Raw genomic sequence first — 26,507 nt, forward strand, 5'->3', positions numbered from 1 at the left:
TGTTGTAGGTTTTTCTCATGTAGCCTAAGGGAAGTTCTCCTTAACTGAATTCTTGCTGCAGTCAGTTGATATACAAATAAAAGCTCTAATATTCAGATTTGCAACCAAATTTATAGAATGAAAAACTTAAAAGCTAAATTTGTAGCTCACTTAAATTGAGAATACAAAGACAGTTTTTAGGCTTAACCAATTGTTACATCCTATTTCTTACTGGTTTAGAGGAGAGTCCTGGTGTCCTCAGTTTCTGTCAGAAGAGGCTCCTCTGAGAGGAATGGGATGAGACTACCTTTGTATGAAGTGCACAACTGCAGTCTGACCTTAGCTCTGAGTGAAACACAGTGATAGAGACCAGTGAATGAATGATTCAACTTTCAGGAATATTATTCAGCATTGAGATGTAGCCAGTTGTGTTTGCAGATATTGAAATTGTGATAGATGCATACCAGGAAGGATTGGATTTTTCTTTATTATATTTCTCAGCTCTGTTTGAGTACTTTAATAAAAGATGTTGGTAAAGAAATGGTGAGCAACGTTTACTGAACATCATTTTAACTATGAGATTTAGAGAGAGGAGGGGGCTGTGCTCAGAGGCAGCAAACTAAATACAGCTGCCCACAAGCTAAAAATTTATAGTCTTATAAAATTTTCCATTTTACAAACCGTTATATACTTAGGCTTTACATGCTTGCAGCAAAATTCTTATATATATATATATATGTGTGTGTTTGTGTGTGTGTATATATATGCACACAAGTGAATCATATTTATGAATCATACATGTGTGTGAGAATGTAACATATTAATTATGCAAAAAAGCCTACCTTTGTTATTTTTGGGATTTTCAGGGGGATGTTGGAAATAAAGCAGTGATCTTTTAAAAGTGCAACAGCTTCATTAATAGTTTTATCTCAAATATAGAAGGAGCAACTTGGATCTCTTCTAATATTTCTTCTTCAGCCCTTAAGTTTGACATCACTGGTGCTAAGTGGCATAAATACTTAAACCCTCAATCAGGAATATGTTGCAAAAAGATAACACCTTATTTTAAGGTATTGAAATGTTCAATCATCAACTGCTACATTCATCCAGTAAACTGTACTTCAAATGTAGCCTCTTATCCTTGGCAAACCATGGGGTTTTCCAAGTGATATAGTGGCAAATTCATAACCAAAACTAAAAGTTTTTATTTAATTTAAAAGAAAAAACTAAGAGCAGAGAAAGAGGGAAGTGACCAAAACCTCTTTTTCCAGTACTCTGGAGTTTGGCTTTTAAGTAATGACATGGTAATAATTTGTTTATTTTATAAAAATATTAAATGATGGAAAAATGTTAGATTGTAAAATTAAAGTAATTTTACACACAATACAAATACAGGAGAGAAGCAGCAAGTAGACATTGCAAATGTGGATCTTAAGTAGTTGTAACTGGTTCTGTTTTCAAACCCCCACCATGTGTATCTTGACCTACCCTTGCAAAGAACAAGTTATATGCATGGGGAAGAGGGATGGATGAAGGGAAGCAGGGTTTCTGGCTAGAAGCCTGTTCTTGTTTAGATTTCAGTGACAGAAGGGCTGACCTCTTTCTGTTTTCTTATTCTTTTTTCTGTGCAATTTCATGGTGGCTGACTGGCTTCATGATTAGTCTAAAATAAATCACGAGTTGATTCATTTTCTCTTTCCTGCCCTCTAGCTAGATCATTGAGTATAAGGTTTTTGGAAGAATATGAGTTTTGATTTGTCAATTATGTTCCCTGGTTAAGCCTCTTTACAAAAAACCTTGACCTCCTGAGAAGTCCTAATAAAGGCACAAAAATATAAAGGAACATTTTTTAGAGGGTGGTCTTAAATTGTTTTCTTCTAGGTGATGTTTGTGGAAAGACAGTGCTAATTATTGTGATCTTGGTTGTGGGTTTGTTGGTTTTATTTTGTTTTTAACTTGGCTTAGGTTTTACTAGACTTTATGTTTATGGAAAACTAATGTCTTGTTTTGCTTCTCTTTCAGTAATAGTTATGCACGAGTGCGAGCTGTGGTGATGACCCGGGATGACTCAAGTGGTGGATGGTTACCACTTGGAGGGGGTGGACTAAGCTGTGTCACAGTCTTCAAAGTCATTCCCCAGGAAGAGAATAGCTGTGCTGATTTTCTTATCCATGGAGAACGACTCAGGGATAAAACGGTAACAATTTTTATCTATTTAATAGAGATACTAAAATAGATGATACTAAAACTATATGGGACATAGGTATAGATGCTTGCTTATTATTGCCTATAAACTACAAAGTAAATTTGTAGTCTCAGTCTAATGCTGCTGCTGAACTTCTCTATATCTGTGATTGTGTAGCAAAAGAGCCAGGTATTTGGTTTTGATTGTGCTTTTCTAGAATCAAACGCATTGATTTTTTTTTTTTTGGAACTTTCCATCCATATTGGGAAAAATTTTGCTATTAGTTTTTCTTCCAAAGAAAGATTAGCGTTAAATTGTGTTCCTATACCAGTGATACTGCATTTAGGAGTGTTGGAAATGAAAATTTTATTAAGAACACGAAACCAGGTGGAATTGCTCAGTAGTGATTTGGTTAGCTGTGGAATATGGCTATGACAAAAAGAAGCCATTTTACATGAGAACAACTTTGTATTGGAAGACAGCATGAAGCTGACAGGTCTGAGAATTGACCTGGCTCGATGAACACATAGACAGTAGTAATTCATGAGCTACCTTACATAAAATACCAGTAATAAATGTCTCTTAAGAGGCATCATGAAGATCAGCCTCACAAAAGGAAAACTGGTGCAGGATCTCAGCCATTTCTACATGCAGACCTAAGGAAGACAAAATGGGCTTACTAAGGATTGCTTGGTTACTTGTATGGCAAACAGATTTCTGAATGGGGCCGTGTTTTACTGTGGAAACAAAGAGAAGTAGAGAATGCACAAAAGCTCCATCTTAATGACTTTTTTCAAGAATTTATTATTTTCTGCAAATGAATGTTGACTCCTCTGTAAGCTTAAAAGATAGAATTACTTCCTATACTGTACTGCTGACCCTTCCTCAAGCACACCAGTTTCTTCCCTGAGGCAGGACTGCTGAGTTTTCTGCCTTGACTGTGACTATTGTAGGAAGAGAGCATATAAATAGAAATTCTGCTGACTCAGTTGTTTCAGTGGGGCGTAGCGCAATTAGCAGAGTACCCTGTGTTCCCGCACAGCTACGTGCACCTGCAGTTCCTTCCTCACTTTGCAGTAGTTCCCTTTAGAACTTTTTTTAGTCTTGTCGAGGCTCTTTTTGAGAAGCTTAATTGCATTAGAGATACTTGATAATTTTTTCTTAATACTTGGAATATTCACAGCTTGCCTTAAGAATAATAAAATGCTCCAAAGTAGAGACTGGTTTAATGTCTTGCCTGCATGCATATAAAACTGTCCGGTCATCAGTGTCCTGATCTGTTTGCAGTGTCCTCTCTCCCATTTCCCCTCAGCAAGACTTGTTTTGTTTCCACTTCTGGTAGAAGATTTTAAATGTTTCTCCTCCTCTTCCTGTCTAAAATCAAGCTCATGTTAGCATGAATATTTTTTTCCAAACATTTTTTGTCTTGAACAGTTTGTTTTGTTTTTGGCTTTTTGGCGTGTGTGTCCCATCCTGTGTCCATCTGTCTTCCTTGTACTTAGGCCCCCCAAATGGGACCTAACAAGATTGTAATCTTGCTGTAGTTATGGGAAGTTGCTGTTGGAAGTCAGCCTCTCCAAAACACGGGATAAAAGGTGGAAGAAGTGCAGCTAGGATGCACATCTCTCCTGTGCGTATTGAATAAAACTCAGGGAACTAACAAATGTAAATTTAGGGTGTGGAGAAGAATGCTAGAGAACCAGTAATTAATTGATAACTGAATGAAAGTCACTGTGTATTCATGTATTTATATGAATTAATGCAATTACAGGCAACAGCTAATGTGTAGTGAATTAACGACCAAGTTGTATGGAATGCAACAAGACCCCACTTGGCACAGAAGGGACAAGATCCTACACCAAGAAATGTGATGACAAAATTAGGTCATGACGCTTATTTAGAAGGGCAGAAGATAGCAGGCACTGAACAAGAAATTCTGTTGGACACATCACTGATTCTAAAACTGTTCTGATCATTATGCTTTCAATATAGTTAATGGTTTTACATTCATTCTTAGGATATTCCTGTGGATTCACTGTTCAAGCACAAATTTTAACCTTTTCTTTAATGAAGTCAAACAAGTGGGGTTTTAGTCCAAATAGAATTGACAGGTGATTATTATATTTCATAATAATTATATATTTTAATTTTTATTTTAAAGTAAAGTAAAAGTGGAAGCCACTGTATTTGCTATTGAGTTGACACCAAATATTTTGATAATGTTCAGATGTTGTGGAAGTGTTATGCTGAATCTACTGTTCCTGTGCACCAACTTCCCTTTAGTCTCATTTTAGAATGCCCTTGGTAAATCTCAATGGCTGAATAATCTTTGAAGTTAGTAGTATGCTGTTTAGTTGGTTGCTCTGCCATTGTATTTGAAAAAAGCATTACAATTTTTTTTTACAAGCTTCCTAAACAGTTTCTAACATTTCAGTTATTCAGACTTTGAGTACATGTGTCTTCAGGAATGTTTAATTAATAATCTACTGTAATATCTACAAATCACTTTGGACCATGGTTTCCATTTCACTGAAGCTTTTGCAAGGTACACACAGCTGTTTCTGAAAATACTTCTGTGGATTAAAAGAGAAAGTAATTTTTACAAATCATCTTCCCCACATTCCCCACATTCCCCACATAAAGTCACATTACATGTTGCTAAAATACCTTTCTAATCAAGATTATATCTTGATTTTCTCTAGCCAATAAGTCTCTTCTTTTGTGAACTGGCTTAGCTTCCAGAAAATGTGCAGAAATTCCCTTAACCTGAAAACCTAGAGTGTGGAACTTGGAACACTTATGTTTGACATGGAGAAGCATAGGTTTTGAAATATCTTAGGTTAGAAAGTAAATGGAGTTCAGATCTATAGCTTTTACCTAAGATAAATGGGAATCATAATGCCAGTATAACTGTTTAACCAATGTGTCAGATTGTGAAAGGTGAAATTTTCTCTAAACCAATTTGAAATCCATAGATGAGGTGTTTGCTGGAGGTATCTTCCAGATGCCTATTAAATGGTTATACTGAAGAGGAATTAGCTTTAGTTGCTGCTTCTCACACTAATTGCAGTTCCATTTCAGTGTTCCAGATCTTTCCATGTATTTTATAGGCTATGAAGGCATTTAGTTATAACAATAGATCTCAGTCTGTAAGTCAGCTGTATAAATTAAATACTCTGGAATGAACATCAAAATATTGAAGATGCTTGTTGGAGAGGGCTCATCTTGTTTCTTTTTAGACCTGAGGGGCAGGTTGCTGTCAGCCCTTCTATGAATCAGCTTCAGTCCACATGTAAACTTCCATTATTTTTGTGCAGTACACAGCTATTTAAAACATCTTGTGGCATTCACAAAAAGCATCCTAGTTATCGGAGATGAAAATCAAAGTGATGGCTCCATCGAATTAATTTGAGAGAGAATGGTTCCCACTAGTTTGCACAGGTTGTTTAGATTTGTGTTGGAATGTAAGGGTATTTCATGAAGACTTTTCCCATAATTACACTTTCCCCCCTTTATTATAATCACCTTCCTAGATTAGGCTCCAGCCAGTCTGCTTGGAACAATTGCACTCCCTCAGAACCTGGTCAGATCTGCTGTTCTCTCTTTCAGTGTGTTTATAGTAGCTCTCTTCTATCTCAGTAGCTAAGCACATACTAGGCTCAAACTTACTAGTTTTTAGGCTTTGGTGAATTTTACCTTCTTGAATGCAAAGTTTCATAGACTTCTCTGGTTTATTTTCTTCTCCAGACTTTTGCCATGCAGGTTTTCATTAAAGGAGAAAAAAAAATATTACTACTGTCTTTTAGATCATGAATCAGGAGTAACAAAGTTTAAAATCTTTCCTTTGAATAAAAACTAATTGTGTAAAGGAAGACACACAAAGCTAAAACTGAATAGAAGTACCTTTCTGTTCTAAAAATCTCCTGTTTACAAACTTAAGTATTTACTTTTTAAATTGTGTTTGAAGTTTGAGGGAAGTTTGATTCTGATGGACTGTAGTACAACTCAGTACATCATCTTCTTTTTTGAACTGAATCTAAAGTATGCATGGAATAATTGTCAAATGGTTACTGTGGTACGGGTTCGTATACTCTGTAGCATGAATACACTCAGGTCGTGCTGCTTGTTCCCAGGAGTAAAGCAGAATAGGCATTGAAAAATGATGTGCTTATATGTTTATAGATTTGGGTTGGGAATGAGAAACAGTGAAGCTGTCTATCTTACATGTGCTCTTGCAAGCTTTGAAAGTACAGTTAGAAAACAGTACAATAGTATCCAGGATCTCAAAATGTTCAATTAGTTCAATTATTGGGTCTGTTACCAAAATAGAAATTTGTATCAAATGCAAAAGTTTTGGGGTTTTTTTTTGGTTTGTTGTTTGTTTTTTTTTTTTCTCTGAAATAAGCTCTAAATAACGATGTCATTTTATTTCTGTTTAAAAGTACTTGGATTTTAAGTGCTGAAGTAGAAAATTTCTGACTCTGGAGATTGATATTGTCTACATAAGCCAAATAGATTTTATTATCTTTAAAGATTTAGATTTTAGAGGTGAGAAAAGAAACATTAGGCTAACAAGTATTTTTGAGTAGCAAATGAATTCATTACTGTTACATTTAATGACATCTAGATATTAAAAGGAGCTTTTAATTAAATAACAGGAGACATAGAGCATAAATAGGGCCCTGTATTTATGCTCTGAGAATTTAAATTTTGGTCACGTGGATCTGTTTTTCTTCTGTCTTGAGTCTGTTGATTCTGCAACATTTTCCATTATGTGCCAAGGTAGATGTTTCATATTGGTATGGAAGTCTTATATCTAAATCTCCAAATGAAGAAAGCCTTCAGAACAGAAACCCATGGGATGTTTTTGGAAATGCAACTTAGTTAAGCTGTAGGCATTTTATTTACAATTTTTCAGGCCTTTGCTGTGCTTATCCCTGGAGATCTTGGGGAAGGTCTACCTAAAATGGTTTGGGAGTGCATATTTTGGATAACGATGTGGAAGAGTATATGATCTTCACCTGTGATGTGGAGAGTTCTGAACCATAGCAAAGCACACTAAAAATAATTGGAGTTTTGAAATATAACTGCATTGAAAAAGCTTGGTTTCCATTTCCAGGCCTTGGAGAATATGTGTATGAGGATACTTCCTCCCCAGCCCTCATGATAGCTCACATGCTTGAGCATAAGGTAGCCTTTGGCAAAATTAAGTTTTACAATTAAAAAATTCACTATTGTTGTGAAGCATAGAAGTGTTTCAGGGAAAGAAAAATGCTTCTGGGGATGGTTGGTATGTTTTTTAATCTGATTTGCATTTTTTTGTATTTCTGAGTGCAACAAATAATATCGAAGTGCTGGATGTTTATAAGTTTGTGTCTCGCTGCTAATTGAGACCCATAGCTTTTTAGCTTTCTCTCAGGTAGGGCAGGAATCAAGTTTTGCTTAATTTTAATGCAACATATTTTTCCCTTTTCAATGCTTTTTCACTTATATCTTCTGTGTTAAGCAGTTTGTTTTCATACAGGTTTAAATGGGGAAAAAATCAGTGTCACTCCCTCAAATGCGTTGTTTCCTTGAATCAAGTTGAAAACAATTACAGTGTTGGATGGGATGTTTACTTGTTTTGCTAATCAAAGCTTGTTATATCATATGTGAGGGTTGGAAGTAGGGGGTGAGTGTTGCTTTTTGGGCTGGAGGGAGTTGGTTTGGGAATTTTCTAGTTTGGTTTGCGTGTCTTTGAAAACCCTAACTTCTACTCAGTGAAGTTTTAGTCCAGTTTTAATCTCTAGTGGTAACATTTACTAGGTATGAATTTTCAGTATGAAGTAATCTGGATTAATCCCTTGGGCACCAGAAAATCATTGTAATGCTATAAAATCAGGCTTGCAGTACTTTTTGTTGATGTTTTGGATGAGATGGCAGACAAAATAGTTGGTGTTAATGTATTAGAGGTTCCCCCTAAAGAGCTCTCAGACCTAGAAAAGGCAGTGGTGTGAGAAGCCTTCCTTTTTAACTGCTCTTTGAAAGAGGAAGCAAGTTTAAAATCATCCAGAGGAACAAAGAACAACTATTTGATGCACCTTAGAACTGCAGAATAATCCTTTTTTTCTTCCTGCAACAATTTTTCCCACAGACCTACAGCAAACAGATTCCTTTTTATGTTTTCTTGTAAGCATTTTTACGTACGTATTGTTGACCATTTAGGGAGATTTGAGTGGAGAAACAAAAAATTATATTAATGCTAAAGGAGTTTATATGTGCAGATAGATTATTATCCTTCTAGAGGCAGAGGTAAAAGGCAGTAACAGTTGAGAGGAGATGATTACTGGTGTGTTGTAGGGGGAATAAATAATGAAGTGCAAGAGAAAAAACCTATTTGCCTGTGTAATAATTAGACAATGAAAGGAGAAGAGGAATGCAAAGAATATGTAGGAATAACCCAAATATATATATATTTATAATTTTTTAAGTTTGAGGGGTTTTTGCAGTTGTTTGAACTTAAACTAATTTTACCATATTCTGTGAGGAATTCCCTATTTTTTTCTTTTAAAAAGCCACATATGTAACAAAACAAAAATTGAAAAAATTCTAGCAGTACTTCAATGAAATGATAGAATATTGAAATTCCTCATCTCTCAGTCAGTGTAGGCCTCCATCATCAAATACCAATACAGAGAGATATATCTTACTGGGAGCTTTATCATACTGCAATGGGAGCAGATCAATGCATTTCCCTCCATACTTTCTTGTTCACATTGGATTTTTTTTAATCAATAAACACTCAGTGCAACAATGCTGCTTAAAATAATTTTTACCAGTAAAATAAAAATGCAAATATAGTTTTAAAACCAGTCTATTTAAAGGGGAAATGATAAGGCTTTCCAGTACCTGAAGAGAGCCTGCAAAAAAAGCTGGATAGGGATTATTTAACAGAGAATATAGTGACAAGGCAGAATGGCTTTGCATTTAAAGAGGGTGGATTTAAATTAGATACTAGAAAAAAATTCTTTATTGTGAGGGTGGTAAGGCACTGGAACAGGTGGCCCAGAAAAGTGGTGAATGCTCCATTCCTGGGAGTGTTCAAGTCATTTTGGATGGAGCTGTGAGCAACCTGGTCTAGTGGAAGGTGTCCCTGCCCATGTCAGGGGGGTTGGAACTGGACGCCCTTTGAGGTTTCTTTCAACGCAAACCATTTTATGATTCAGTGTGAAGACTGTGACTTTGCTTTAGAACTGAATGTACATATATACCTCTAATGATTTTGTAGCCAAATATTTCTGTTAATTATTTGCAGTTACTTCTTTTTTTTATGTAATACACAAATGTAATTTTGTCTAGGCGCAGGCACTAATACACTTATAAAGATTTTATTAATCTCATTTTTTTAAAGAATTCTCTTATAATACTTTCACTTGTCTAGTAGCCTTTCTGAGAGAAATCTGAAAATCTGCCTGAAAGCAGAATGAAGTTAGTCTAGTGCTAAAAAATTTTGTAGATCTCAGTGATACAGTAAAATTTGATACCAGCACACACAATACTTTTTGGGGGGATGTGCCCTATTTCATTTGCTGAACATCTACCAACTCTGTACTGGTTGTTGCAGGTATGAGATTCTTTTATGGGTATGAGATATTTGAACAGGAATGTTGACTCAGTAAACAAATAGTGTCTTCAACCTGTATTATTTAACAGCAATTGATAGTGAATAATTAGGCCATAATGGAAATGAGGTTAAAATTACATCCTTGTAGCAGGAAGAAATTTGAAAAGGGACCTCTATGATGTTTGTTTTAGGTAGTTCACAAAGACTACCTTTTGTTCTCAAATTTTATATATTCATCATTGATATTTTTTCCTTCTGTTTTCTTTCTGAAAGGTGGTCTTGGAATGCACATTAAAGAAAGACCTTGTTTACAACAAAGTTACTCCTACTTTTTACCACTGGAAGATTGATGACAAAAAGTTTGGCCTCACATTTCAGAGTCCTGCTGATGCAAGAGCATTTGATAGAGGTATTCGGAGAGCAGTAGAGGATATTTCTCAAGGTACATATTTCAGGTGAAAGACTTGGTGGGGTGGATGAATATTGAGTCTTTACTAAAAAAGGTGTCAAAGCACTTTGTGTAACATTTTCCTTGACAGTATCTAAGGATGTGGATTAAACTATATATATCGGGATTTTAATAGTTTTTGAAATAGTACTTCTGGCATTTCTAAAGTGCCATTCATTCAAGTGTCTTAAATTGTTTCACAAACACTAATTAGGTAATTTCCTGAAACATCCCTACGTAATAAAGCATTGCCTCTTTCTTTTAGACATGAAGAAATGGAGGAAGCTGGAGTGTAATATTCTCTCACTTGGATCTTAGAAGCTTTTTGCAACTCCTGTGTTCTTGTAGGATAAGCTGGGAAGTTGAATAATTTGTGACCTATTGAGTTCTCTTTTTAGCTACACATACTTTCAGTTAATAGTTTTATTTTTTACTAACAGCTGAGTTAGTAGTAGTTCTGTGTTCAGCATGGTTCTGAGGACAGGTTTTTTAGGAACAGAAGAAGAATTTACTCAGATAACAATATGGCCCACTCTGGAATGAAGTTCCAGAGCTTCACTGATTTAATGGAAACCAGTGAGCAAACTGAAGGATATCGTCAAGCCTAGATTCTAAGCTGAAAATGTGATAAATGTATTTCTGGATTGAGACGGGGAGGGAAGAGAACATGTGTCTATTGAATTGAAAGAACATCTCTTTCAGGCTTGTAAGAAGTAACTTTAGGGATTTTATTTGTGTTATCCTACTAATGAAGGGAGGAGCATGTTTCTGAAGGGAAATGTTTTTGACATACTCTAATGACTGCTTTGGAAATTTGTTGGTACAATCCATATCCCTTCAAGACAAATATTTAGAGAACATGAGAGTAATTTTTTTCTCTTAGGGTCTCACACTTTCAATTTCTGCTGATTTATAGCAAAATAAAACAGCGTGCATTCATGCCAACCAAATGTGTCTGCCTTTTAGTTTTCAAAATGCTACATTAAAAGGAATATACTCCCTTGCTTCTGACTGCTGATGACACTTTGAAAATGCTTTTATAAGGAAGGTGGGAACAAGAGAGAGGAGTGTGGCTAGGAATACTCAGTATAGAAAATGCAGTGTAGAAATAAATGATGCTTACTAAATCAACTTGAAATGCAGTGATCTATAGGTTAAAACCATAAACAAGAATATTTATATAATCATTACTGGATGTTGAGAGATGATGTGGATAACTGGAAGCAGTAAGTGGTAAATATGAAGAAAATAACTTTGTCTACTTTTTTTTCTTTATATGAAGGTTATCCACCCTCCCAAAATGATGTTGAAGTGGCAGAAGACTGCTTTCAAGTGAGTAAATTTTTAAATTAATAGTGCATTTTTTATTTTACAAATGTACTGAAGAGATTTTGCTCTCATTACTGAGAATAAGCAAAATAAGAGCAATAGCAAAATTCAGTTTAGTGAAATAAGTTCTAGAAGACTTATCTAGAAGACTTATAATATTATCTGTCCTAAATAAAGTAGTTATTATTTAATCCATAGGATGATTAAATATCCTGAGTTTAATTTTTAAGTTCAGTATGTGTTCAAGTTATATGTCCTCTTTGATCTTATTGAAATAAGAAATATTCTTCTGGGAAACAAAGTAGAGGGGTGAAGAATCTTTCTACTCATACATCCTGTTTGTTTCCTTAGATTTCCCTTTGCAGTGATAAAACTCTTTAACTTCAAATGGTTAGAGTTGAAAAGATGCTGAGACAATGGTTGAGAGGATCTTGTCCAAACAAAGACAGAAGTTCAATTTTTAAAAACACACTGAAAATCAAGTAGTCACTTACTGAGATTCAAGTTTTTATTGATCTTTTTTGCACTCTTCAATTTCTGTAGGTCGTAATGGCTTAAGAGATAAAAATTTATGTCCAACCATGCTTCAGAACTAGAGTACTATATAAGCATACCATATCATGTACCATAAGTATGGGAACACTGATGCATAGCACCGCCTGGCAATATCCAAGAATCTTGTAATTAAAAAGCCAGTATAGAAAACCATTATGGATGGAAATATAGCTATAGATTAGATATAGATACGCACACACACGCAGAGTGAATATATTATAAGTGAGGAAGTCCTACTTGTGTCTATGTATGCTTGTCATTTTTCCCTTCTTATGTATGGTTTTAAGGGAAAGCCGTGTCTTCATTCACACATATATTCAGTTTTCAGAGTGCAGAAATTTAAATTATTATGAAGATGGCAAAGAAACAAGTTGAGTCAGGGGTCTTGGTGACTATTCAGAAAACTGCTAGTGTTGCTAATAGATCCAGTGTAGAACCTCTAGAACACAAAATCAAGAAAATTAGCAGCTGATTTTGAAGATATCATAGGAGACTGAGAGTCAAGTATTTAGAAAGGATACTGCAATGCAGTGGCAACACAGAAGTCTCCTGATATCTTTTTATTTTATGGCAGAAGAAATGTATTACTTTGTGTAAGTGTTGGCTGCATAACCACCTGTTGTTCTTTACTTGCAGTGCTTTATTTTAAGGCACTTGAAAGTAAAATTGCTACAAATATTAGATATTTCAGATTTTAAAAAGAGATTATATTTTTACAGGGTGAAGAAAATATGTGCCAAAGTTAATGCAGTCCTTAATCAGCTCTTAAAAGACTTGCTTAAACATACTTTGTTGCAAGGATTAATAATTGAACCATTTCTACAGGCCTAATGCAATTAGAACAAACCAATTACCTCTGATTTTGCTGCCTAGTTATTACATTTCTATATAAGGATGCCAAAATTGAGGAAAATATCTGAGATTCATTATAGTTACAAATTTGTTATTGGGAAAGTGGAGAAAAGTGTATTTACAGCATCTATTCTATACATGTGAATATCAATACACCACCTATTGACATATGTAAATATAGGTTTACTTTATATTCCATTTTGAAAAATAAATGTATATTTTTTTAAATGTCTGTAAACGAGATTTTACATGTATAAGTACTCACACACCAATCTTGTGTGGTACAAACCACTGGCCAAACTATCTTTTACATTCTAGACAGGAAAACATACTTAAAGACTTCATCACAGTTGATATTATTTAACTGTGGATTTGTGCTGTGGATAGATGTCCTGTTTTCTAAAAACAAAAAAGCTAGTCAATATGTCTTACCATATCACTGCACAGCAAAGTAAAATAAGTGATACTGATACTAGCATTTATCAGAAGGAAGGAAAAAAGGAGAAATGCAGAGAAAACTGAATCCACCCTGGTTGAGCTATGCTTCATCTAAACTGGGTTTATGTATCAGTAACAAAGCTGCAATTGCAGGCTTATGAGTGCAGTAAAGCTACACCATTTTAGTTACAGGCATCAGGTCTTGTCTCCAAGAACACCTTTGAAATACCAAATAGTCCACATTTTCTTTCAAATTATTAAATCCTTCCCCTTCCAAGATTGATACTCTGATAAGTGAAAGTGGATACCCCAGGGTGCTTTAACTCCCTTTAAATACTAATTCATATCAATTATCAATTATCATTATCAATGATGTGTAAGACCATCATTCTTTAAAGAGAATGTATTGAGTATTTGAAGAGTTATGTTGACTTGTCCCCCCACTTTTTGCCATTTCTGTGTTGTTTAAAAGGCTTAATGATTTTTTTGTTTACCTGTTCATTTTATAAGCTGTTTTCCTAAGTCTCCATTACTATTTTTGAGTGTGTTTTGGAGTATATCTGTGCAAGGGCGTTTTGGAGTGTGGATAGAATATTAAAGAGTAGTTTTTCCCATACTGTTCTAGTCATCTTACACAGCAGGAATCCAATATTTAATGTACATTTGAATTATAAATATAGTATTTGGTTTGTACATAAATTTCATTAATAGTGGCTTGGTTTTGTTGTTTGCTTTTTTTTAATGAAGATGATTAGATGATGAAGAAAGCTAAATATGTTTCATAAGTTATTTTACTGGCTGGTTATATTTGGTGCTACAGAGAGCAAATAAAATGATCCAAAGAAGATCAAAAATTATCATCTCAGTGTGAAATCTCAGTGCTTCCTTGTAATAAGTATTACCACATTTTATAGAAGTAGTTAGCAGAAATAGTGATTGTCCAAAAGTTGTACGTGCATATCTTAAATGTAAATACTCGTCTTGTGCCTTCTAGGCTAGCAATTGGCTTGCTATGTTACACCTAGGCTCACTAAATGTCTGATTTTTTAATTTACATTTTGTAAATAAAATCTCCTGGAGAAAGCATTCCTTTTGCTGAAGATCAAATTTATCATTTTAAGACATAGCTTCCTTATAGTTTCTTTAACCTCTTTGTTGTTTCCAAATAATGTTAAAATCCTAGTATTAAAAGAATATGATCACTTAAGGGTTTTCATGGTTGCTTAAATTACTGCAATTATTTTTGGTTGTTTATTTAACTTATTCAATGCAAATTGTTCATATCATCAAATAAGCCCTAGTCTTACCAGATTAATTTCAAACAGAAATACACCAATGAGTTAAGGCAGAGCTATCTGACTTCCTATAATGCTGGTAAATGGGACCTGGAAAAGTAGATGTACTTATATGGAAATATACATTGGGAATTTGTTCTGTTAGAAAGTTTAGATGGTTTTGGTATAAATCCTTGCATTTTGAATGTAGGAGCAGCTTGTGTAAGTCAGGTTGCTTGTTTGTTAAAATATTGGCTCCAGTTATTTTCCTCTACCAAATATAAACTTATTGCTCTAAAATTCACCTAGCTTGTCTGAAAAAAAACCCCAAAAATATATCTTTTTTCCTTAGAAGTAAATCTAAATGAAATCTAGAGTTCATACATTTAAAATTATTTTTGTAGGGGTTTTGGATCCTGTAATGCATAAGTCTTGCTTTTGTGAACTGAAAAATAGAGTAGTTGAGCTTTAATTTCTTTCAGTTTTTGTTGATTCAGCCATATTGGTGTTATTTATAGGCTACCAACACATTTTAACAGTTTGAAGTAATAAGAATTGGATCACTTATGCTTTTGAGTTTCTTACTACTGGCAGAAGAAAACTGTAGACTGATAAATTGTAAGCAGAAAATTAAAAGTTTGGCTTGTTCTTTCAGAAGTAAGTACACTGGACTTTTTGTTAATAGTAAGGGGGAAAGGCCTGAAACTTACATGCATCTTTTAAGTGGTTTTGGTGCAGGCAGGGAAGACATTAATTGTTCATATGCTGCTCAGTAAATACACTATTTTGTGACCTCTTCATAAGGGCCTTCAAGGACCACTCAATTTATTTTGTCTCTAACAAAATGTTTGCAGAAGTTTTATTTTATAAAAATAACATTATGACTTTTAAGGAAATGTGAAATAATTTACCCCTGATAGACTGTATTGTTTTATGGATAAGACAATACCAAATGGTAAAACACTAAAGATTAGAAATATGTAGTGCACATAATAAATTGCTTAGGTCCAGTTCTTAGAACTAAAAGTAATACTAATTCATATCAATTATCAAGTATCATTATCAATTTCAAATAAATCCATTAATATATTGTGCTAAACCATTTTGGTTTATTAAGCTTTTTTTGTTGTAGTTGTATATAAAAAACAGGAGGAATTTTTTTTTCCCTCACCAGTATTCTTAGTAGCTTCTTTATATGTAGAGTTCTCTATATATTCAGGTGGAAAAGCCTTTGAAGAAAGAGACATGTCAAATATCTTATTTTTTAGTTTAAACTGTATGAAATATTTAGAGTAACCTAGGTAATATTTCAGCCTATATGAGAAACACATACCTGAAAATAATAGAGTTTCTTTGCCAAATATATTGCTCCATCAGTCTCAGAAATAGCCAAAGCAGAAGGAAGTCATTCAGATGTTTTTGAAACCTGTATAATTTATTCAGAATTGAAAAATTAAGGAAAAAGCATTAAAACGTTTCTCATGTTGTTAGCATCAAACAGCAGATTTTTGGGCCTCATGGGAAGGAAATGCAAGAACTGGGATGCAGCAGAAATGTGGTCTCTCATCCATCCTTCTGTGTAATCATTAAACTTACTTAGAGGAGAACATTTTTAACAATGTTTGCAGAACAATGTTGAATTCTCTCCCAGACTTAACTCTGGCAAACTGGGAGAAGTAAGGAGAGAAAATTTGAAGAACAAGAGAAGCTCAGTCTGGTTTTCATTTTCTCTACAGCTGTCATCTGGCTTTGAATTCTGCTGGAGAGCTACAGCTGGAGTCATTTTATTGCTTTACCCAGCATCCTTTTGCTTGTGCGCACAGAAATGTTTTAGTAGTCTTGGAAAAAAAATTCAGAGTATCTCTTAGCAACCATAGGACAGTAATTATTATACCAGCAGCTGGGAGCAAACCAGATTTCCGTTGTGCATTAAAAACTGGCGTAGGTTGCTTTACAGATGATACTGAATAACCTATGCCAGTACTGTACTTTGCAGGCTGTGGTTAAAGAATATTGAATGTGGGCGGTGTAATTGCTTTGGACAGTAGAAAGGGAGAATGTGTGCATCTGTGTTAGTGTGTGATACTCTGTATATTTGTTCTGTGTATGTTCTTGTGGAAAACTTTATATGTTTGCTTCTTACTTAAATGCATTTTCAACACAATACCATTTTTGTTTCTAGGGCTTCCTACTTCAGATTGTCAGTGTTTCCATTATAAATGTGGGTTTTCAGATGTTTATGACCTTGTAGTAAAACATCACATTGGAGCAGGAAGTTGTCCAAGGAAAAGCTTTTTGATACTAATAAGCGTGGTTTGACTGTATTAAAACTGCAGTTTAATTAAAAGCAGAAAGTTTGCCATGTTCATCTTGCATTTCTGTAATTCAGCATAGTGAATATTTATTGGCTAAAGGACTGACATGATTGCTTTTTATTTTAATACCAAAAGTTAGTCTGTGTCCACTTACCTGTAGGGTATAGGATGGTAAGCTGAGCATTGTGCTTTCAGAAATGCTGTTTGGCGAGTTCTTGCCTTACAAAAGGTCACATGCTTTTCTCTGTCTGTTGCCACCCTGAAATTTGTCCTTGAAGTCAATTAGTTTGAATTGTGGTATCTGAGTTGGAATTTTCTAAAAGCATTCTTTGATAATTGCTGTGTATAGGGCATGAAGGTTTGCTTTAAGGTTAAGGTTTGGATTTCGTGCATCATCTGGCACAGCTAGTTAGCACAGTCAGAGGTGATGCGTGCCTGTGTTCTTCATTAGATGGAGCCCTCCTCGACTGCCAAGGGAAGTACTTGTGTCTGCCTGTGTGAGCATGTGCATGTGTCCTTTCTGCTCTATAGTGTAGATAGTTTATTTTTAAAGAAGAAAGGTGTGAATCACCTGCAGGGACAGGAAATAATGCAGGCTGCTGCGAATCTCACCCAGGGATAAAAACAGGCTTGTGAGTAGTATATATATTTTTTTCCCTGGGAAGGAAGGAGTAGAAGTTTTTGCAGCTTGCTCCCTTCTTCCTTGAGACCACTCAAGTTTATAGTAGCCAGGGGAAGGGGAAAGGGGATGCTCATCACTGTGGTTTCTGTAAAATGGCTTCTAGTCTTAGCTTAAACGCTTGTAGTAATTTTAAACATTGCTCAGACCAAAAATGGTTGTTCCTCATTTTGAATACAGCTCTTCTGTAGTTTGAGCCACTGTTTTGGAAGCTTTTTATGTCATTGAGCAATGTATCTGCAGGAGTACCTCCTGCTATGAAGATGTTTGCTATTGCACTAATATTTGATGCTCTTGCTCTTAAAATAAGTATACATATATGAAGTCCAATTCTTTTTAGTTATTCCAGTACTTCTTTTATACTCGTTTTCCAACAATGTTTGACCAGAAAATTTAATTTTGACAATAACAGGGTCAATTACTTTGTGGTGGTTTCATGCTTAAGGATCTGCCAATAGTACTTCTTTTTGGTGTTTTGCCTGCCTTCAAAATTTTTCAGGGGAACTTTACCCTGATTGAGTGAACTTTTGTCTTTCTTGGCATGTATGCTCTGTAGTATTAATTATGCTGATCATGAATTAATTACTAAATGTAATGTTTCCCCACATGGGGCTTCTGAAACAGTATATATAAATTTAGTGATGTGATGATTTTCTTTCTCCTACAAAATCAGCTACAGACCAGCTACTTCAAACTATCTAGATCTCTTAAAACTTGATACATTAGGCTTTTATGTATGTGAGGTACTAATGTAATCCTAGAGTAAGTTCCTTAAGTACTTTGATAAGTGAAAACTAATTATTCTGGGTCAATATTTAACCTGCCAAAACTTTAGGTTTGCCTCTGCCTCAGTATTTTTCTGTAGTATTCTTATTCTTTTCCTCTAAATGTTTTCTTGATACATACAAATCCCGATAATAAAGCTGAAACATTCCCACTGCTGGAAGCTGGATGATGCCAGAATTTTCTCAGTGCTATCCATTATGACAGCCAGTTAACTTTACAGCATCCCTCAATGCAAACAAAACATACAGTATATTTTTGGCAGCTCAATGGAATTTGTATCAAAATGCTGTGCTGTATCCTAAGTATGTCCCAGTCAGTCAAGCTTCAAGAATGAGAACTGTTCATTTTTCAATTCATTTCAGAAATTGGATCATTTTACAAGCCAGTATTCCACCCAAACATACTTCCTCTTCCTTCTTTTGAATAGCACAGGTCCTGCAGCTATCTCATCATGTATTGCTTCATAGTCTCACTTTTGTATCGAGTTGCCTGATACAACTTTAATTGCAAAATGACTGTCATTCATGTCTAATGCACACTTGCTGCAATTAGATATTTTAATTGAGCCAGTATAGGTTATTTTTTTTTCTTCCAGCTGATTTTGCTTTTAATTTATTAAAAGATCTGACTAGCTTTTGACTTATAAAATAGTCTCAGATTTTTTTTCCTCCAATTGTGCTTTTGTAAATACTGGCAGCTTCATGGGTAGTTAGAGAAAACATCTCAGAGACAGGTTAATCTCTATTTCCTTAAAGAAGTCTGATTTTGCAACTGTATTTCAATGGCATGTATCTCTAGTGCCCAAGTTGTGTACTGTCTGCATGCAGAGAAATTCTGTATTTACGAAGGCTGATTCAAAATAAAGAAAATACTTGCCTACTTCTAAATGCTTTAAAAAATGTGCATTTAAGAATACTAGTGTTTATAGAAACCTCTAACACATTATATGAAATATTAACACATCTATGTATGAACTGGTTGGGTTTGGTGTTGTTTTTATATAAATGCAAAAATCATTTCATGGAAGTTCTTATGTGTTCTAGACTGCTCAAGAAAATACATCAGGTTCACTAATAAAAGATCACCTTTTTCAACATGAAACTGTAGTAACCAGTGAAACTTACAACAGTGCAAATTTACGGCCTTCAGCATTTGAGGATTTCAACACCAGGAGAGCCTGTTTTCCTAGCCAACCTAACCAGGTAAGTATACCTATAAAAGAAGCAATCCTTACTTTGCTTGCTGTATTAATGGCACAGTATGTAGTTTCTGACAAGAAATCACTGCGTTCCAAGTCCATGTGCTTTCAGCCTCTTGAAATGTTCAATATAAACTTTGCAGCTGAAATATTATAGCATTATTATGGCAGAGGTCAAGTTTCGTGAAGGTATTTACCTATTGTTGTAGTGCACCAGACTACACGAATAAATATTTAATTTCTTTGAAGTCTGTTTTTGTATTGCAGATTTCAGTATCTGCAGCCTTAAAAAGCTGTTCAATTTTTTTCAGAAAATGTTAATTGGACATTAGCTCAGTCTTAGTTACACGTATATTAATACTGTTTTGCTTAGAAATATTGAAAAGTATTCAGCCATCAGTACAGCTATATATCACTATACATTTTTCTTTTTTTCTAAAGCTAAAAGAACTGACAGTTTTTGTAGACTGTGGAAGTAGTCTTAGTAAGTTGGATTACAATTAATTTGATGGTCTTATGTCTAGAGCCAAAGACATAGAAAGCTTTTAGAATATTCTGAATAACAGATGTCAAAGCAGAATGCAAGTTCAGGTAGTTCTGAAGACTTATCAAAAATAATTCTGCTGCTTGTAATAAAGCTTTTTAGTACCTTCAGTTATTTTTGCAGAGAAAAATAGGATGGTACTTAAGTCTTATATCAGCTACTTTTAATCTATTTTATTGGGCAAAAGAAGCAAGCAGTCTTATCTGGAGAACTAAGAAGCTTGAAATTATTAATTTTTTATCTTTAATCGTTGATCTACTCCAATTATCTCTTCATGTACATCACCTCATATTTTTGTTTCTGTTAAGGTACATGTGTTAAGGCACATGTTTTTCTCTCTTCCCATTTACTTTCAAAGAGAATTGTAAATGTTTTTTAGAATGGAATGGATTGTTGATGAGGTTATTGCAGCTAATGGCTACAGTACTCAGTGATATATGTCCTGTTAGTCTTCCTTGCATTGTAAAGAAAAGTGCAGCAGCTTGAAATGCCTGTATATTTTAAAAGCATGTATAAAATTGACTACTGAGAAAGAAATAATTTAGATTGTTTTAAACTGATTAATCTGTGTCTGTCTGATAGAAATTAAACAGAAATTTCTTTCAAATGACAATGTTAGAATTCAGTTCTTGAAAAGTGAAGTTACGGGAGATTCCATGAAAATTTAAGTAGGTATTCTTTTAAATATTCTTCTCCTGTTGTAGCACCACCTGCCAGCAACAGACACTCTCTGCTTTCTGCATGGTCTTGTGGTACACACATTTGGAACATAGGCAGGTCACCAAAACTTCACATTCTGTATGTACACACACTGCACTGGCTCTGCTAAATGCCATGCATGTGACCAGGTGGCACTACAGATATTGAGCTAATTTGTGGGTTTATTTCAATTTTGTGTAAATAAGTTTGAACACTCTTACTTAAGAGTGTGCTCATAAGTTGAATGGCTCAATAAGTACATGCTCCAACTAAAGACTAATTAATGACAATTTGGATTTTACCTGTAATATTTTGACTGTTAGTAAAAACTACTCAAGTCCTTCAGCTTTCCAGCTTCTGATGCAAGGATGTTTGTTAAACTTAGTACTTTGCAATGATGTAGGCAGCTGCTGGTGTCTTCATACTGAGAAGCTGCAAGATGAGCAACATCAGGTGTAATTCTTTGAGGAGAAGCAGCAAAGGCTACAGTACCAAGGAAGTGACTGTGCCTTGTTTAAAGGTGCACACTTTCAAGAAAGGTGTGATACTTGTGGGTTCAGTTGCACCAACAAAAATTTTCTGCCTGATTTCCAGTTGGCTAATCATGTTCAGAATCAGATTTTCTGTGAAATTTCAGTTTGCTGTAATATTCTTCCTCCCTTCCTCCTTCAGCATTTGTACTGAGTTTTAGTTTTGACTGTTTAGAGGACTAAGTGCATTATTCTCATTAAATTTTGCTGATATTTGTACCTATGTAAATTTGGATTGTGAATTGTTCAAAAGTTTTCATGTACTTCATGCATTCACATAGGTCCCATTTAATACCCAATGAGTAAGCTCTTTCCAGCATTTCTTCAGTTTGCTTATTTTTCAGTATGTTCTGCTCCAAAAATATTTCTTAATATCAGTGCCTTAAAGAATGTAGTGGTGCCTTATTTGTAACGTGCCAGTTAAGCATTTTTAGGTGTTGGACTCAAGACTTGAAAAAAATAAATTAGTTCTATGTATGTGGTGTGTTCTGCTCAAACAAATAAAAAGCCTTCAAAGGCTAAGGAGAGGTCAGATTCTACCATTGTTAGTGTTTGTAGTGATCTTTAATGGCTATTAGCTGTCTGGGCAATGGGAAGTTGAGGGGGCATTTTTGTATTGAGGTTTCAGGGTTTTTTTCTTCTAAACAATGGGTTTTATTTGCTGTCTTAAGTGCATGCATAATATTCTATGTGGACAGCAGGGTAAGGATCCTTTATGCCTGTAGCATATGGAATTTAATAACTTTTATGGCTTTTTTTCTTAAATAAATTTATGCTGTAAAATTTTGAAATAAACCCATTAGCCATAGTTAGTTATTTTTGCTAAACAATAGATTCTTCCTCTTGTTTGAAAACCGAATAGGGCTGAGAAGCAGTCTGCTTTTATAAGCAAAGGGAAAGCCTAACTGCTTGTATAGGAGCTGGGGCAGTATGGAAGAGGAGCAATGTTATCTGAATAGGGTATAACCTTTCTTCTCCCTGTATCCTTGAAACCTTGTGGAAGTTCAACTATGTGGCTTGGAGCCAAGAAAAAAAAATTGTTCTTGTTAGCATACTCCAGTTGAAAGTCCCAGGGCAAAGCGTCTCTAATTACAGTTCTGTACTCATCACACAAGGATTGTTGAGCAGGGAAGTGATGGTTAGAGCAAGCTACAGATATTCTTACATAATCAGAAGATAGCATATTTTAAGAAGCTCTTCCTTCCTCTTTTTCCAGCTGCCTTCCCTTTTCCCTTCTCTGTCTCCTACCCCAAAATCAGGACATGCAGACTTCAGCACAGTAGGAGTATAGACACATGCGAAGTGACATAGAAGTGTTTTAACCTAAAACATCATCTTCAGTAGTTTCACACACTGCAACAAATTAGGAACATGCAGTTCAATTGTTGTACTTGACTATGGAATGGTGACACATTAATTCTCATTAATTTGAGTACTAATAAGATAAACCCTCTCAAAGCAACAATACTGATGCCAAAGATTATTCCCAAGTAATTCATGATTCTGGAAGAATTCTAAGACTAACAGGTTAGAGAGGGGAAGGGTATTTTGTCTTTTCTGAGAAATGGTTTACAGGCTGTGCACTAGACAGAGAAAAAGGCATAATTTGTCTTGAAGCCCACTCGTAATCTGGCTCTGATTATAATAGCCCTACAGTGTAGGAAAATAATTGTCTGCCTGTAAGGTAGAAATACTGAGGCATACTTGAGACCCTTACCACTTACCATCTTACACTTAGATATCTAAGGCCTGCAGTATTTCAGTTTGGATGATTCTCTGAATTTTGTCATCTTTGTCAACTTTTTCACGTTCCCCCACCCTTTTATTGTAAGGCAGAATAAACAAGAACTCTCATCTTATTTCTCTGATGGTTTTGTATGTATTTAGCACATTCCTTATTAATTGCCTTTTGAAGTATAAGGTCTTAAATATTGGTCAGTTCATTACAAACTGAGAATTTAAGAAGTACTTGGGTCTTTGCCTGTCCTAAACTAATCAATATAAGTACTGTATATTATCTAAGGAGAGATGCATTCAGAAGAGGCTGTTGATTGATTGTCATACTGAATGTTCTTCATACTGCGAAATCCTTATCTAGAACACAGCCTTGATAATTAGTTACCAGCATTCAGTACTCTTGTTATGAATTGGAGAGAGTTTGAAAACTTAGAGTAGGAAGTAAGGAAAGCTTCTCCTGGATAACACAGGAGTGAATGTAGGAGGGAGTTAGTCCTAAAGCAGCAGATCATCACATGAAATCAGCACATAAGGCATAATGAGTCTGTGGAATTCGTTTCCACTTTAAGATGTTAATACTCTAATTTTGAGAATAATTCACAGAGCAGCATCAAGTTTTATGTGGATACCAAAATACCCAAAGCTCTTACGAGAGACTAAAAAGTCAGGAAAGAATACTGAAGCTCATAGACCTAATAATACCCTGAAGAGGACTCATTATTGTGGGGATGTTTGTAAATTTTAGTAGTGAGAAAATAATCTGATTTTTTTATCCTCAGGCAGCAAAAGAAAAAAGTTTTGGTTTTTTAGTTTTCTAATCTAAGTTAACATTGTAGGTGGACATAAACTTGGGACTTCACCATAGTAAACTTCTTACTTTGCCTTACTTTTCAGGTCCCACTGAAGTCAATCAGACACGTTAGTTTTCAGGACGAAGATGAAATTGTCAGAATAAACCCTCGTGACATTTTGATACGTCGTTATGCAGACTACAGGCATCCTGACATGTGGAAGAATGACCTGGAGAGGGATGATGCGGACTCAAATATACCATTTTCTAAATCAGACAGTAAAAAATCTGACTATTTATACCCATGTGGAGATGGAACTAAGTTGAATTCCCTAAAAGACTCAAAGAGTTCTGTGGTATTTAAAACTCAGCCTTCCTCATCAAAATTTAAAAACTCAAAAAGAAGAAAAGAGGATGGTGAGCGTTCCCGCTGTATATACTGCCAGGAAAGGTTTAATCATGAAGATAATGGCAGAGGAAAATGTCAAGATGCGCCAGATCCTATTAAAAGATGTATCTACCAAGTTAGTTGCATGCTTTGCGCAGAGAGCATGCTGTATCACTGCATGTCAGACTCTGAAGGAGATTTCTCTGATCCTTGCTCGTGTGACACTAGTGATGACAAGTTCTGCTTACGCTGGTTAGCACTGGTGGCGCTCTCGTTCATTGCTCCATGTATGTGCTGCTACCTCCCCTTGAGAGCATGCCATCACTGTGGTGAGGTGTGTGGGTGCTGTGGAGGAAAGCATAAAGCTGCGGGATGAATCAGTCTTGTGCCAAACAGAGCTGAAAAATCTTTGTTTCCAGGAAGCATCTAACTTGGATTTGTGGAAGCTTTTTGGCAAGCTGAAGGGAATCTTCTTTCACGTAAGAGATGCTTGATGTGGAGGAAGCAACGAGACTTGTCAGACCTTAGCATTTTACAAGTGCTAGCCACGCCTAACTATTTGCTTTGAGCGCGTGGCATTTGTTGCAAGTTGAAGGAGATTTTGCGAAGGAAAGCCTGTTCTTATTATTGGCTATAAAATGAGTATATAAACTATGATTATACTAAAAGGGATTAACTTTTGCCACTTTGTACATTCATGGTTTAGGTGAGGGGGCTCTTTTAAAAGGATTAAAACTTATCTGAGGGGAAATTTTAACTAAAAGTGCACTAGTGACAGTTGATTTAAGATTAAGAAAAGTTAATACTCAGCAAATGAGAAATGAAACTGATTTTAAGTGCAACTAAATCACTTATTAATAGTTTTTTGGAAGCAACTTTATGTATAAATAACAAATGTTTATATTTAACTAAATGTGTAAGGTACGAATTATTACTTGTTAAACTTTCCTTCCCTCCGATATAGTAGGTATGGACCATATCTACTGTCACATTCCATGGTAGTATTTTAAATAGTTAATTTAGTTGCATTTTTATTCCAGATGGACAAATTGATATTTTCAGTCCTGGTTCCCTTCAGCTACAGTTTGTGTTGAGTTGTATCCATGCATTCTGATAATCTAAAAACCTTTAAAATATTAATTATTCTAGTCTTGAGTGACCAATATTTTTTTTTGTTAAGCACAGATGTAATTGTCTAAAATGTTCTTGTTAGAACATAACATTTATTTTTATATATAAATGACTTTGATTTCAACATAATAGCAAAAAGAACGTTGTTTCTGTTGTTCAACCAGCAAGTTGTTTTCTTTTGGGGTGTCCTCCAAAAATACTTTCTTGCATATTCAAATGTTCATTAAGCAAAAGGTACATTAAGGCAGTTGTAACAAATTGTCACCAGTGTTCTTGTTTATCCTTCTGTTAAACTAGGATCCTGTTCAGCTGTTTATCAAGTACTATGATTAAAACAAAAGATTAATAACAAAAGTGAAATTGTTTTCATTATTTTGAACCACAACTTTTTCTAATTTGAATGGGCAAGAACAAAAGTACTTGTGTGTTTTTTTTCAAAAAGAACAACAAAAGACTTAGCTTGAGAAATAAATTACAGTCCAGGCAAAACTGAGTGAACTTCTTAATTGGGGAAATTTGAAGGCAGGGCTGGGGAGGGAGGCTGGAGAGTGCGTGTGTATGTATGTGTATGAGTGCTGGTATATTGTGTATGGTATTTCTTATGGTTTTGTACTTAGTAAGTCTAACTTTCAGGTAAGAATTAATCAATTAACCCACAGAAATTTTTAAAAGCATTACATGTTGTGCTGTGTTATAAAATAAGAATCATTTACTTCTTATCAAAAACATGTAAAACACTGAAAAACAGTCATAATTCATTAGCAAACATGCCTGTTTGACATCTTGGCTGGAGTGGGACAGATTGTCTTTAGTATACCCTTGTTCTTAAGCACAGAACCAAATAATTTCATTTTAAAAATGCATTACTTTTCTCACTTACATGCATTTCTTCAATATATTTTGTGTAATTTTTTTTCTGCATGTATCTGGCCCCTTAATTTTCCTTTGTAGCCCAGAAGTAAAATGAGCAAATGTATATAACTGTCTGTAAAATACTTTTTAAAAGAAAACATTTATATTTATATTACAGCTTGACTTGAACACCTT

General features: G+C 34.8%; 1 protein-coding gene across 1 annotated transcript in view; it reads left to right on the forward strand.

Annotated features, from left to right (window-relative positions):
* SPRED1 (sprouty related EVH1 domain containing 1) overlaps positions 1-25,814 on the forward strand; it is a 57,471-nt gene extending 31,657 nt beyond the window's left edge. Inside the window, exons 2-6 of the mRNA XM_071427020.1 lie at positions 2,002-2,176; positions 10,041-10,209; positions 11,498-11,547; positions 19,487-19,645; positions 24,046-25,814. Of these exons, the coding sequence (XP_071283121.1) occupies positions 2,002-2,176; positions 10,041-10,209; positions 11,498-11,547; positions 19,487-19,645; positions 24,046-24,705 (1,213 nt within the window). The 3' untranslated portion in view covers positions 24,706-25,814. The remainder of the gene's footprint in view (positions 1-2,001; positions 2,177-10,040; positions 10,210-11,497; positions 11,548-19,486; positions 19,646-24,045) is intronic.
* Positions 25,815-26,507: the final 693 nt, after the last annotated feature.

The sequence above is a fragment of the Agelaius tricolor genome, unplaced genomic scaffold (assembly GCF_023055355.1).
Source record: "Agelaius tricolor isolate 1412-34295 unplaced genomic scaffold, bAgeTri1.0.p SCAF_5, whole genome shotgun sequence".
Lineage (NCBI taxonomy): Eukaryota > Metazoa > Chordata > Aves > Passeriformes > Icteridae > Agelaius > Agelaius tricolor.